The 14,601-nt window shown below is 35.8% G+C and overlaps 1 protein-coding gene and 1 non-coding gene across 2 annotated transcripts; one reads left to right on the top strand and one right to left on the bottom strand.

The window, feature by feature from the left end:
- Nucleotides 1–7,084: 7,084 nt before the first annotated feature.
- On the top strand, nt 7,085–9,166 carry LOC146940729 (uncharacterized). Its single transcript, XM_085749899.1, has 2 exons — nt 7,085–7,188; nt 7,276–9,166. The coding sequence occupies exons 1-2, from the start codon at nt 7,085–7,087 to the stop codon at nt 9,164–9,166; spliced, it is 1,995 nt and encodes a 664-aa protein (XP_085606025.1).
- LOC146940730 (small nucleolar RNA R71) lies at nt 7,451–7,557 on the bottom strand. The gene has a single exon (XR_015033741.1). It is a non-coding gene; the product is annotated as a small nucleolar RNA R71 (small nucleolar RNA).
- Nucleotides 9,167–14,601: the final 5,435 nt, after the last annotated feature.

The following is a 14,601-nucleotide window of genomic DNA, read 5'->3' as shown; positions in this document are numbered from 1 at the left end:
GTTTTTTTGGCGTTGCCATCGTTGTCTCAATGGACTGGTAAGAGATCCTATCACGAAATTGGCCAATTCATATTCCTTAGCTTGCATCACTTCCACTCCTCCTAGCTACCGTCCCAACTTTGTTTTTATCATGATTGTTATTATTGAACTTGAACAAGACGTTATTTCTTTCAAACCAAATGGAGCATATGATAAAATCAAATAGGACAAACTAACAAATTTCCATCCATTACCCGATCACAATCAATATTATGCGAAATCCAATGGTGTTGATCATGATAAAAAAAAGTGTTGTGGTGGTATGTATGAGAACAACTCCCAAGTTTACACAGCCTTCTGGCAGTCTCGAAGTGCATGTAACCTAGTCTCTAAATTGGATCACTTCCATTTGGTACGTACCTTTTCAGAATATTATTAGCAGACCGAGTACTAAACTATTCTTTAGAGGTGAGCTCACGAATGAAATTATCCTCCCCAGCCTCATATCTATGAGGTATCGTACTAGTAATTTCACACATCAACTATCCGCGAATGTACTCCATCAAACACATTACTTCCCAATTGCCATTAACGAGCACGAAATAGTTATCGTGCATGTATAATTAACAAGATCTCTAGAATTGATTGCAAGGCGTGGTCACCAATACGACCAGATGGTAACCAAACATCGATAAATAAAAATATAGATCTTCTGTTATAAACATTCCATCTCCCACCTTTCATAACCCACGTCCAAGTATTCATAATTCTTCTCCAAACCTCTGAATAATTGAAGGTAGAACTTACTCTAGATATAATATCTCTACCACACTCATACTTACTTAGGAAGGACCTGGACCTAAAGATCATTAGGCTTGTGAGTTAGTCCTCATCCTAACTTTCATGATGAAATATTTATTAAAGTTGTGACATGTGAAGATCCCTTAACCCTATCCCACCCATCAACTTAGGTTGGATGAAGTTGTTCCAATAGATATTATGCAATTTCTGCGCCCATCCGTTGAACCCCGCACAAAATCACTTTTCATTTTTTCTAGCTTACTACAAACGTACATTGGGAGAATAATTGTTTGCATAGGGTACGCAAGAGGAGAAACAACCACTTATTAAGCCATCGTAACTCGACCGTCAAAAGAAAGCGCACATGCATGCCAGTTACTAAGGCGACATTGAGTGTTTTCCAACAAATGATCATATAACTCCTTTTCCCCCTCGTATAAACAGGGAACACTGAGGTATTTCTCTAAATCTTGAGTTAGCCGAAACCATTCATCCTACTCAATTCCAAGGCCCCGCTGTGAATTTTTTTTTTTTTAGATCAAGAGTATAGTTTTAGGGATAGTCACTTTTTGACCCGAAGCTGAATATTAAGTATTTAAGCATAGCATAATAACCTCTATTTGATCATTGGAAAAAAGAGATACAGAGATAGGGGACATCATTGCCTTACTCCGCGAAAGGGCCGAAATATTATTTTCGACTAAAAAGCAAACTCATACGTGAAGTAGATATAGAAGCAGTGGCGTATCCAGAACCCTGGGTCAGGGGGTGCGGATGAACTTCAACGAATAATTATACGTATATAAATTCATTAAGTTCGCTTTTAGGTTCCCTTGAAAATGAATTTTTCTCCAAATTTTTGAAATTTGTCATTTCTTTTATAAATAGACGAAGTGGCAATTGTCATTGAAAACTCCCACATATATGACAATTTCAACATTTTTTTCAGTTGAGCTAAAAACTTATAGATGAAATGTACTATTTTTTTCTTGTACTTTCTAAAATATCTCGTTTGCGATAATCTTTCAACGATAAAAAATGACAAATTTCAAAAATTGGAAGATGCTATTACATCATAATTGAAATGAGAGATAAAATTTATCAATTTTTGGAGAATCAAAGTCATATTTACCCTTAAATTTTAGTTGTATATGGATTGATATTACTCTTAAGTGAAAAATTTAAGTGATTACTCTATGTATATTATATTAGCGAAAAATAATCATACTGTAAAACTTTGGCAATGTGGTAAATAAGAGGTAAATATCATCTAATAATAATGAATGAATGAATTAATTAATTAAATTAAAGTAAACGAAAAGACAATGTCCCATTAAAAGGAAGCGCACCTGCAGCCAAAAAATGAAAGACAGGTGGTGCAAAACTTAATATTGAGAGTGTGCAAAGTGCATTCAACATATGAAAATTAGTGCAATTTCAAACGTTTGAGGGTGTGCAGCTGCACACCCTGGGCACCACCTGGCTCCGCCCATGTATAGAAGCCTTCAAAAGCTCAATATAATCACCTTATCACCAAACGCAGCCTCATGCAAAGTGTCTAATAGAAAGCCCACCTTACTCGGTCATAGGTTTTCTCTATATCCACTTTGATAGCAACATACCTCTTTGATAACCGACAAAAATGTTGGTTAATACCTTTACTTTTTTCCCTAAATATTCTTTGAGTGATTGCATGACCTATTTTCCCTCTTCTATGTCTATTTAGGTGTTTATGAATTTATTTACCTTTTCTTATTATTTTATCATTGGGAACAATATTTGATTGTTAGTGTTTGGTTGAATGAACATGTATTGCATTTTGCTAAACGTGAGGCCAAAGTAATAGTGTTGAAACGAAAGTTGCAACTTCACGTACAACCAAGATCGTCAAGTGTGAAAGTACAAAAATGGGTCCAACATGGTTGATGGCTTGGAGTTGAAAGTTTATGGAGTCTCAAATAATTGGAGTATGTAAGAAATATGCTGATTTATAATGGATAAGGATATCTTACATGGAGATTACAAAGGACACAAAGAAATAACAACTCTAAGAGGATCATTTCTTTGTTGAGCCAAGGTTCCGATTTCTAATCCATTTTCAGCATCGTTTCAGTATGGTTGCTAACTCTTGATCTCAACCCATACACTATACACCGACAACCTTCATCCATACCACTTGAAGGCGTGATAGTCAAGTCTTAGAAATTTAGAGCCTCGGGGTCAATGGATAAGTGAGGAATGCAAAGAGCTCACTTCTATCCTCACTAGATTGTAATTGCTCTCATGTAAAATCCACTTAAGCAATTATGTTTTTATTTATCATTTTTTCTATTTCAATGTTTGTGTTTAAGCTTATTATAAGATAAGCCACAATTGTGGTTGATGAATTAATAGGTTATAAATATGTTTGCATGTTAATTTTGGTATGACCATAATAATAGTGGCCTAATGTGATGGTTGTTTTAATCATATATGTGTGGTACATTTAACTAATAGATTGACTTTAAATAAAATATGGCCTAATGTAGTGGTTGTTTGGATAGGTAGTTACCAAAGGGATAGCTGCATGAGGGAAAGCACATATACATAACATAACATAAAATTCTCATATGCTCATTACACATAATAGAAAGTATATTCATCATCAGTGAATACAAGAAGAGAAAAGGCAGATAGAAGTAAACAATTGCATAAAAGTATCAAGAACACGAAAGGAAAATCTTTTCACTAACTCGAGTATGTTTTCTTACTCTCTTGTAGAAATTCATGGTATAGTGAAAATCATAATATCAAGATCTCTAATTCATTTTCTAACAGTTGGTATCATATCATGGTGACTGATTTTATGATTTTCCATTAATGCTAATTGATATGAACCATAATATTGGTTTTTTTTTTTATTATTTTGAGGCGAATACAAATGCTTATGGTATTTGCGATGAAACTGATTCATGAATGTTTGCATACCTTGTTGTTTTGAACATTAAAATGGTTTTCAAATTATAGGTTAATTTTTTAGAGAATGATAAATTAATTTTTATCATTACTATATTTTAAATTTTAAGAATATTATAGCAACATATATTATATTTGAATAATTCATATAAACCCTCCAAACTCCTAAACAAAACCTAAATATATTAATATCAATTAACTAGTACATTAAGATTGTTATAGTGTTATGCCAGTTTCGAAAATACTTAACATGCACATTTGATTATCATATTATCAAATTCCACACAAACATACCATTTTATTTAGAGTTTTTAATTGTGAAAACAATAATAAGATTGTGATTGATTTGGCTAAAAATGTTTTTGGAACTTCACATGCATCATTTATAAACAAAAAACTCAAAACACGACAATATTGAAAGTTTACACTTATCATATATAAAATAGACAAAAAAAAAAACTAAAAAAAAAGATTGAAACTTTATAAACCTTAAAATAATTTAAGCACATATATTTTTGCATCTTAAGAGTATTATTAATTGGCAAATTCTATCGTACACTCACAAATTTGAGTGTACCAGTACACCAAATTATCCAATTAATTGATTTTGTTTTTGTCTTTATTTCAAACTTACATTTACATGCATGTCGAGAGTCATCACCATATTGTTTAAATATTATGATTGATTATGTATCACTTAAGATAGTGTTATAGCTAGACCATGAAATTATTGCTTAAATTAGCGTTATATGAGCACAATTGTTCAAAGGTTATGATTGATTATGAAGAGGGTTGTGATTGCTTAAATTATTGTTCAATAAGTGTTGATTTCATTTGACTCTTATTTTAGAGTTTTGTTGTTTTATTTAATTTAATATCTTCTCCTTTTCTCTTTTTTCCTGTTGTATACTAATTTCCGAAATTTGTTTCGATTTTTGTTTTTACTTGAGAATGGTTGTTTTACTTTTTACAACAGCAGAGCAGAGTAGTTGGTAGTTGGTAAAGGTACAAGTCAAATATTCAAAACTCACGTGATTTAGAATTTATGTGTACTTATTTTTATCTTTTTCATATTTTAAAATAGACAAAAAAAACTCAAAATAAAAAAAAGATTGAAACTTTATAAACCTTAAAATCTTAAAACAGGATAAGTGTTTTTGCATTTTGATTAAATGTGAGAATATAAATGTTGAAAGTTTTAACAGTAAAATAAGAAGAAAAAATAAATATTTATGCATGCAAAAAAGATTAAGATTGTAACTTCAAATCCATTTCATACAAACAAAGAATCTTAAAACACAATAATATTTAAAATTTACACTTATCATATAAAAAAATCGACAAAGGAAATCAAAACAAAAAAAAAGATTGCAACATTAAAAAACTGAAAACCCAAAACACACAAAGTGTTTTTAAAAAAGACTAAAACTTAACATCCTTTCTATACAAGCATTGAATCTCAAGACAGTGCAATACAAGCATTGAATCTCAAGACAGTGCAATATTGAAAATTTACGCTCATAATAAAAAAAATAGACAAAAAACTCAAAACAAGATTAAAACATTATAAACCCAACACATGATAAGTGTTTTGTATTTGTGTTGAACATGATAATACAATTGTTGAAAACTCTAATATTGAAGTAAGAAAAGAAAAATATATGAGATAGAAACAATCTAGGGCATGGAAAAAAAAACAAAAATGTTACAGTGATTTTTGACTATTAACATGAGAAGAAAATTGAGTTTAAAGAGGAAGAAACAATGAGGTGAGAAAGAAACGTGCATAGATGTTTTTGAAAGTAAAAACATGTTTTAGAGAAGAGAAAATTGAGAACAATATTAACTTAAGGGAAACATTTTTTGTCAAAAAAAAAACTTAAGGGAAACATTTAAGAAAAATGTACATTGATTTTGCTCTAATGTTTAAGTGGGTGTGTGATAAGTAGATTTATTACGTATTTTAATTAAGTTATTTAGTTTAATTCTATTTAGATTTAATTAGGTTCTATGTGTTTTTATTTATATTTAAGAGCTTTTTACTTCAAAGAATCCAATATTATATTTCAGGATCAAATATATGATTTGCAAGGCTTGGAGCTAAAGAAAAGGGATTTGGAGCACAAAAATAGGAGATTTCCAAGATTTGGGACCGAAATATGCACTTGAAGAAATCAGAATTCGCTCCCCCAAGTCAGTGAAGGGCGCACGGCCCACGCCTGCAAGGCGCACGGCCGTGCGCGATTGCCAGCATCCCTTTTAGCTGCTTTTTGCTCCGAACAGCGGTTTTCTACGCAGCCTGCTTTGACGATAAAGCCCATGGATCTTCAGAGAATATTCCTTCAGTTATTTCTTAGGGCTTAAGTCATTAGTAGGCTATAAATAGAGAGCTTGTTCTCCTTGTTTTATCATCTTGAATTCTGAATATTGTATTGTGACAGAATACTATTTCTCAATAAAAGTTCTCGTTTTTATTCAATTGTTCTTATTATTTTCTTCTTATTCATTCATGGCAACACCAACCATGAGTGAGTAATTCCCTTAGACCTTGGGATTGTTGGGAGAGTCCTATGGCTTGATCCAACAATCCTAATCCGAAACCCTAGTTTATGTAACCCTACTTTTCTTATCTAAATTCACCGTTCTTCACAACGATATTAACAAGTACCAAACTTTGGATGCGAACGCGGAGGGTTAGTACTTGTTAATTCGTTACCCTAGTTATTAAGGTGATGAATCGAACGAAGAAGTCTTAATAACCGAACAAGTGAATTTAGACAAGGATTGCGAAGCATGAGAATAGCCTAGTGAACCTTGGGACTTATAGAATCTCGTACAATCAAGGATCTTAATATAGGAGTTAGCCATGAGAATAGGTCTAACACCTTGAGAGACACACTCCCCGGATATCGAACGAAGAAGGGGATAGGCTTTAGAGAGATTCGTCCTTAGAAACTAGGATTTACATAAACAAGGATTAGGATTAGGATGTTAGGTCAACCATAGGATGAACCAATAATCCCTAGGTTGCCTTTAGCTATTGTTTTCAACCGTCGTTTAGATTACCTTGAAACCCTAATTATCGATTTCTCCCTAACCTTTACTACTTTTGATTGGAATTTAAATAACTCCCTGTGGATCGATACTCTCTCTTTATTACTACTACGGTAAACCCGTGCACTTGCGGATTTACGGTAACAAGTTTTTGGCGCCGTTGCCGGGGAGTTGACCAAATTCCGATCAACTTTGGTGACGGTTAGGTTTTCTTTCTGTATTTACTTTCCTCTTGTCTTTATTTCCTCTAATCGATTTCTTCTTGTTCTTTTTGACTTTCTGATAGCTTGCAGCCATGGCAGACAATCGTACCCTCAAGGAGTACGCTACTCCTTCAACGGAAGAGCCGACGGCTATCATAGTTTATCCACCCGTCGAAGGGAACAACTTTGAGATCAAGCCTGTACTTTTAAACCTTGTGCAGCAAAACCAATTCTCGGGATCCCCCGCTGAGGATCCCAATCTACACATCTCTACTTTCCTTAGGCTTAGTGGAACCATTAAAGCCAACCAAGAAGCCGTCAGGCTACACCTTTTCCCTTTCTCCCTTCGAGATAGAGCGAGTGCTTGGTTCCACTCCCTAGAAAGGGGTTCCATATCCTCATGGGACCAAATGCGACAAGCCTTCCTTGCTAGATTCTTTCCACCCTCCAAAACCGCTAGAATGAGGGACCAAATAACTAGGTTTAACCAAAGGGATGGAGAGTCTTTATATGAAGCTTGGAAACGCTATAAGGAGATGTTGAGAGTTTGTCCTCACCATGGTCTAGAACAGTGGCTCATAATCCACACCTTTTACAACGGTCTTTTGTATAATACCAAACTAACCGTTGATGCAGCTGCAGGTGGAGCAATCATGAATAAAAATTATGCCGACGCCTATGCGCTGATAGAGGATATGGCCCAAAATCATTACCAGTGGACAAACGAAAGGGTCAACACTGCTGGAGCATCATCAAAGAAGGAAACAGGTGTGCATGAAGTCTCTTCTTATGATGATTTGGCTGCTAAGGTAGAGTCACTAACCCTTCAACTTGATAAAATGAATGTTAATGATGTTTCTCCTTCTCCTTCTTGTGAGTTATGTGGAATCGTTGGTCATAGTGGCAATGAGTGCCAGCTGGGAGGTGTTGCTTTCACCCAAGAGCAAATGAACTACGCCCAATACCAAGGTATTAGGCAAGGGCAAAACTTTTACAACATAAACTCTTTTGGGCAACAAGCAACACCGCCTAGCTACGGTACCAACCAAAGGGCACCCCAGAAATCTAAGTTGGAACTCATGATAGAAAATTTTGTCCTAGGACAAGAAAAACTAAACCAAGAGTTCAAGCAACAAACCGAACTTCTGAAGGAATCCCTCTCCACACTCTCCTATAGGGTAGATTCTATTGCCACACACATCAAAATGTTGGAGACTCAGATCTCCCAATTGAACCAACAAGTCTCTTCATCCTCTCAAGTCTCTAGAGCCCTCCCAGGCCAACCTGAGACTAATCAAAAGAGCCACGTGAATGCTGTTAGCCTTGTGGAAGAAAAATCTTTAGGAGGACCCATCTTAGATATCCAGGTCATTGAGAGTGAAGCGGTTAGCGATGCTAGGGTAGAAAGCAAAAACCCTATGACCCTAAAGTTTAGTAGAAAGATGAACCCTTCCCCACAAGGACTAGCCAAGCATAGTAAGAAAGCACAACTCCAAAGGTTCATTGAGATAATGAGAGAAATATGTGCCAAAATCCCATTCGTTGAGGCCTTGTCCCGAATTCCTCTTTATGCAAATTTTTTGAAAAATATTTTGTCTAAAGGACGCAAAGAGGATAAGGAGACGCTGGCATCACCTAAGGAGAGTGGCGACATTTTTCTAGAGAGATCAACCCCAGAATACCGTTATCCCGGTAGTTTTTCCATCCCTTGCACCATAGGGAAGGAAAGTATAAAAAACGCTAGGTGTGATCTAGGGGTTAGCGTAAATCTAATGCCCCTATCTCTCTTTAAGAAAATTGGGGTAGGAAAATTAGAACCGGCGGAGCATACCTTAGTATTGTTTGACCATTCCACCGTTGACCCAGCTGGCTATGTTTCAAATCTTCCGGTAAAAATTGGAGGCACTATCATACCGGTTGATTTTATGGTAGTTAATGCGAAGGAAGACCCCCAATTTCCAATCCTTTTTGGTTTTCCTTTCCTTGTGGTCTCAGGTGCTTTTATTGATGCGTTGAATGGTAGGATCGTGTTCCATATGAATAATGAGAGGATGGAGTTTGAATTAGGAAACCACCTGAAGGAAATCTCTCCTTCCTCCATCAAGGCTGAGTATGAGATGAGAGAACGCTACCTAGCATCAACCACACAAAATGTTGTGTTCGATCCTATCTGAGGGTCCCCTCTTATCGTCAAGCTAATGACGTGAAAAGAGCGCTTCGTGGGAGGCAACCCACCTATTTTTACCGCTTTGTTTTCGTTTGTTTTGTGTTGTTTTTACTTGTTTTGTAGGTACATGTCCGATATGATATAGAAAACTTGAAAATTTTTTGACCCAGAGGACCAGAAACAGGCGCACTGCCCACGCCTCAATGCGCGTGGACGTGCGCGATTTTTTTGAAAAAATTGCCCAGCCAGAACAGCAAGGTCCGCACGGCCCACGCCTCCAAGGCGCACGGCCGTGCGCGACTTTCCCCTCCCATAAACATCAATTTTTCATCTTCTTCCCATTCAAACCACACAAAAACCTCTCTCATCCAACTTCTCTCTCTAAACCTCCATTTTTCCTCAACCTTAAACCTCACATATCTCCATCAAAACTCCACCAATTCACACAAAACTTTCACCCAAACCAATCCAAAATCAATTCCAAAAACAAACACCCAAACAAAATCAATTTCCATCCATCCAATCCATTAACCCCAATTTTCGTATACGCCATTAACCTAAACCAAAAACCACAAATTTTCCAACCAAATCCAACCAACCACTCAAAAACCTTACTTCCAACGTATACCCATCACAAAAACTCGGTCAAAAATGTCTTCAAGCAAGCAAGGGAAGGAAGCATCACCAAGGTTCCATGGCATCAAATTTAAGAACTCCGAGCAAAGAAAAAGGTATAACAAACTTCTCTCTCGACCTTTATTTCCGAATCGTTATCCTTGTTTCTTTGCTATGTTGGACCTAGGTATAAAAGAGCAAGTAGAATCGTTAATTGAAAACCTAGGATGGTCCGGCTTGATGAGAACTTACCCGGGGTATGAAAACCTTGTCTATGAGTTTTTAAGTTCATTTTGCTTCATAAAAGATAAGACAAAGTCGGATTACCCCCAACATAAGGTCTCGTTTCGGTTTTTAGGTACTGACTATGACATGACTTTTGATTACTTTTGCCAAACCATGGGTTTCGCCGATGCGGGGCTCATCCATGATTCAAATAGTCAATACTCAAAACCCGTGAACTATGACCCTGAAGCCTTTTGGACCACAATCACAGGCTTGAATAACTACGTTGCTAGGTCCAACAAAGCTAGTGCTATCCAAAACCCTGTCCTCCGTTACTTTCAAAGAATTATGGGATGCACTATCTTCGGTAGGACGGACTTACATAGAGTTAGAGCACCCGAGCTCTTCATTCTTTGGGCTACACTTAATAATCACCCCGTGAACACATGCTACTACTTACTTGATCACTTATCCTCTATCACCAAGAGTGATAGTGTGATTGTTGCCGGTGGTATTATAACATGCATAGCAAATAAGTTTGGGGTAAGACATGCAGGACTCAATATGATAGAGGGAGCCAACACTTTGAGCAAGCACGATCTTGTGCAAATGAACTTTATCCGAAATGAAACCGATATAGGGACCTTTGAGTTTCGAGGCAGCCGAGGAGAAACATTGATTATATTGCCTAACCCTGCCCGCACCGACATAAAAGTGGCAGGAAATTTGTTGTATGTTGTTAATCCTCAGGTACCCGAAGATGATGAAGATGCAAGTGAAAAAGGTGCTGACTTGCCTAATGAAGCCAGAACACAAATGGATGATGAGCAATGGAATTGGATGCAAAGTGAGCTCCAAAAGATCAACACCAATCAACAACAATTTGGTGAAGAGTTCTCCGGTATGCAAGAGGAGGTGCAAAGAACAAACCAAAGGCGTGAGGAGACCCATAATGCTCTTCTAGCAATGCAAGAATATCTCAACGCCCGATATCCTCCACCGGGGAACCAATAAAAATGTGAGCTTTCCTCTTCCTTTCTCTTCTTTTCTTTTCCTTTCTTCCTTTTAATTTCTTGTTTTCTTTATGCATTGAGGACAATGCTTCTCCCAAGTATGGGGGGGAGCCAATAAAGTGTCTAGGTAGTAAGAGTCGTAGTGTTTCAAACTCCCTTGAATTTTTATCTTTTGTTTTGTTTTATTGCGAAAGGCATGTAAGCGGCTAGATAGTTTTCTTGTTTTAATTGTTAAATATGACATATACTTTTTGTTAAGTTCTCTTCCAATATAGGCTAAATAATGTTCTTGTTGTGTACATGAAAATAGCTTCTTGTTGCCTTAAGTTTTTCCAATAGACCCACATTGATTCTAGGTGAACAAAACTTCTCCAATGAGAAAATTCACAGTGCATCCTTTGAGTAAGTGTATGAATAGATATTTTAAGGACCACGTTCTAAGTTTAATGGTACATGGACCCTTTAAAGTCTCTAAGAGTAAAAGTAGTATAAGCTTGTGTGGGGAAATTTAATTAACTTTATTTAACGTTGAAATAATATGGGGGGAAGCATGATTTTCACTTTTTCACTAAGTTGAGAACACCGCCGGAGCATGGAGGGAAGGATAGTGTACTCGAACAACTCCTACGCGAAGGATGGTACCTCCTTAGTGATTGTATAGCTTCTACAAACTTCTGAAAAAAAAAATAGAAAGAAAAGAAAAAGAAAAAAATTTTATGAAAGAAGTTACAAACTACAGCACTACTTAGGGTGATTGCCGGAGTAGTGGAGGAAGGAGTGAGTCCCTCTCCGACTTCCTATGAAAAGGTGATATCCCCTAGGCATCTGTAGCCCCAAAAGAGACCAAAAGAAAAGAAAAATATGGTCCACAATTTAAAATTGAACCAACTTAAACTTAATTCCCACCTTGCTTATATGGAATGAAAATGAGGTTTTTCTCGGTTGATGTACTGTTGGGGTTAGAACCTGTTTCCTCATAATACCTGTTTATACAGGAGCAAAGGGGATGCACTACACACACACACACTCACTTAGTTTCTCTTGTTGGGTTGAATAGGAATCATAAGGGGCTCTTGAGGTTGTGATTAGTGTATGCTTAGGACAAGGCCTTGGAGGGAACATGTGTTTTAATTTTGTCATATACTTAAATGTTTTCTATGCTGCTATGTCTATGCCTTTTGCTTGAGGACAAGCAAAGATTCAAGTGTGGGGGAGTTTGATAAGTAGATTTATTACGTATTTTAATTAAGTTATTTAGTTTAATTCTATTTAGATTTAATTAGGTTCTATGTGTTTTTATTTATATTTAAGAGCTTTTTACTTCAAAGAATCCAATATTATATTTCAGGATCAAATATATGATTTGCAAGGCTTGGAGCTAAAGAAAAGGGATTTGGAGCACAAAAATAGGAGATTTCCAAGATTTGGGACCGAAATATGCACTTGAAGAAATCAGAATTCGCTCCCCCAAGTCAGTGAAGGGCGCACGGCCCACGCCTGCAAGGCGCACGGCCGTGCGCGATTGCCAGCATCCCTTTTAGCTGCTTTTTGCTCCGAACAGCGGTTTTCTACGCAGCCTGCTTTGACGATAAAGCCCATGGATCTTCAGAGAATATTCCTTCAGTTATTTCTTAGGGCTTAAGTCATTAGTAAGCTATAAATAGAGAGCTTGTTCTCCTTGTTTTATCATCTTGAATTCTGAATATTGTATTGTGACAGAATACTATTTCTCAATAAAAGTTCTCGTTTTTATTCAATTGTTCTTATTATGTTCTTCTTATTCATTCATGGCAACACCAACCATGAGTGAGTAATTCCCTTAGACCTTGGGATTGTTGGGAGAGTCCTATGGCTTGATCCAACAATCCTAATCCGAAACCCTAGTTTATGTAACCCTACTTTTCTTATCTAAATTCACCGTTCTTCACAACGATATTAACAAGTACCAAACTTTGGATGCGAACGCGGAGGGTTAGTACTTGTTAATTCGTTACCCTAGTTATTAAGGTGATGAATCGAACGAAGAAGTCTTAATAACCGAACAAGTGAATTTAGACAAGGATTGCGAAGCATGAGAATAGCCTAGTGAACCTTGGGACTTATAGAATCTCGTACAATCAAGGATCTTAATATAGGAGTTAGCCATGAGAATAGGTCTAACACCTTGAGAGACACACTCCCCGGATATCGAACGAAGAAGGGGATAGGCTTTAGAGAGATTCGTCCTTAGAAACTAGGATTTACATAAACAAGGATTAGGATTAGGATGTTAGGTCAACCATAGGATGAACCAATAATCCCTAGGTTGCCTTTAGCTATTGTTTTCAACCGTCGTTTAGATTACCTTGAAACCCTAATTATCGATTTCTCCCTAACCTTTACTACTTTTGATTGGAATTTAAATAACTCCCTGTGGATCGATACTCTCTCTTTATTACTACTACGGTAAACCCGTGCACTTGCGGATTTACGGTAACAGTGTGGAGGATCACATATTCACTCAACATATCAAGTCATATTATGTAACTATAATGGTTATAATTGAGAAATATATTTAATCATATTTTCCAAATTTAAGAGATAGTTTTGTCATTTTGCAAAATTTGTGGGTTTTAGGCTTGCTACGTTTGAGATTGACTCATTTAATTTATCAAGTCTAATTAAGTTTGAATATCTACCCAAAAGAAACCGTGCGAAATCTGTACCACAACTCGTTTGATAACTTTTTTCCCTTTCATTTATCTTTTTTTTTTTTTAAATATTTGTGAAATAAATGGGTCAACTATTGTGAAATAAGTTATTGTGTACAATTTATCATACATCTAAATGTTTTATATCCTTTTGACAATGCTTTATAGCAATATTTTGTTTATAAAGATACATGTTGTTGTGAAAGATGTACAAAGAACCAAAATCAATTAGGCAAATGTTCAAGCTAATTATTAATGTCGTCAGGTAAAATTTATGGGCAGAGTAAAATAAACACCACTAACAAAGTTAGTTTGGTATAGCTATTAACAACCTAAATTCAAATATTAAATGAGTAAATCATAATCATAATCATAGTCTCTTATGCTCACGTGGAGTCGTGAAACTTACAAATTATCCAATAACGGATCAATTCATATTTCTTCAGTTTTGTTCTGAAGCCTACAACCAACACTTTGTGCTCTGTTATAAAAAATGAACAAGATTTCTCTTTGAAATTTAAAATTCATGAGAAATTATCAAAAAAATTAAAATACTTAATTCTATTTTCCAAATTCTCTCAAATCAAAGAGACCCCAAAATCGACCGAGCACCATATCATGGCAGGCATTTGATTGTCTAACACATTATGACAAAAATTGTTCACCATATCAAGCTCAAGATTAAGTTTTAACTTTGATATATGAAAATTCTTAACACTTTTTTTTTGTTTCAATTTGCAATATTTAAGTTCTAAATCTTTTCAATTGTGATACACTTAAAAGAAGCAAAACGTTCTCCACTGAAACAAAAAGGAGCACTCTACTATATGATGTTCTGCAATTACAATTAACAAAAATTAAATTAAATGTTATGTTAGGTTTTCATTGAAAAAAATATA

The sequence above is a fragment of the Medicago sativa genome, chromosome 3, assembly GCF_051527215.1.
Source record: "Medicago sativa cultivar Bolivia chromosome 3, Bolivia_mono, whole genome shotgun sequence".
NCBI classification, from domain to species: domain Eukaryota; kingdom Viridiplantae; phylum Streptophyta; class Magnoliopsida; order Fabales; family Fabaceae; genus Medicago; species Medicago sativa.
The sequence above is the reverse complement of the archived record's forward strand: the minus strand, read 5'-3'. Positions and strand labels throughout refer to the sequence as shown.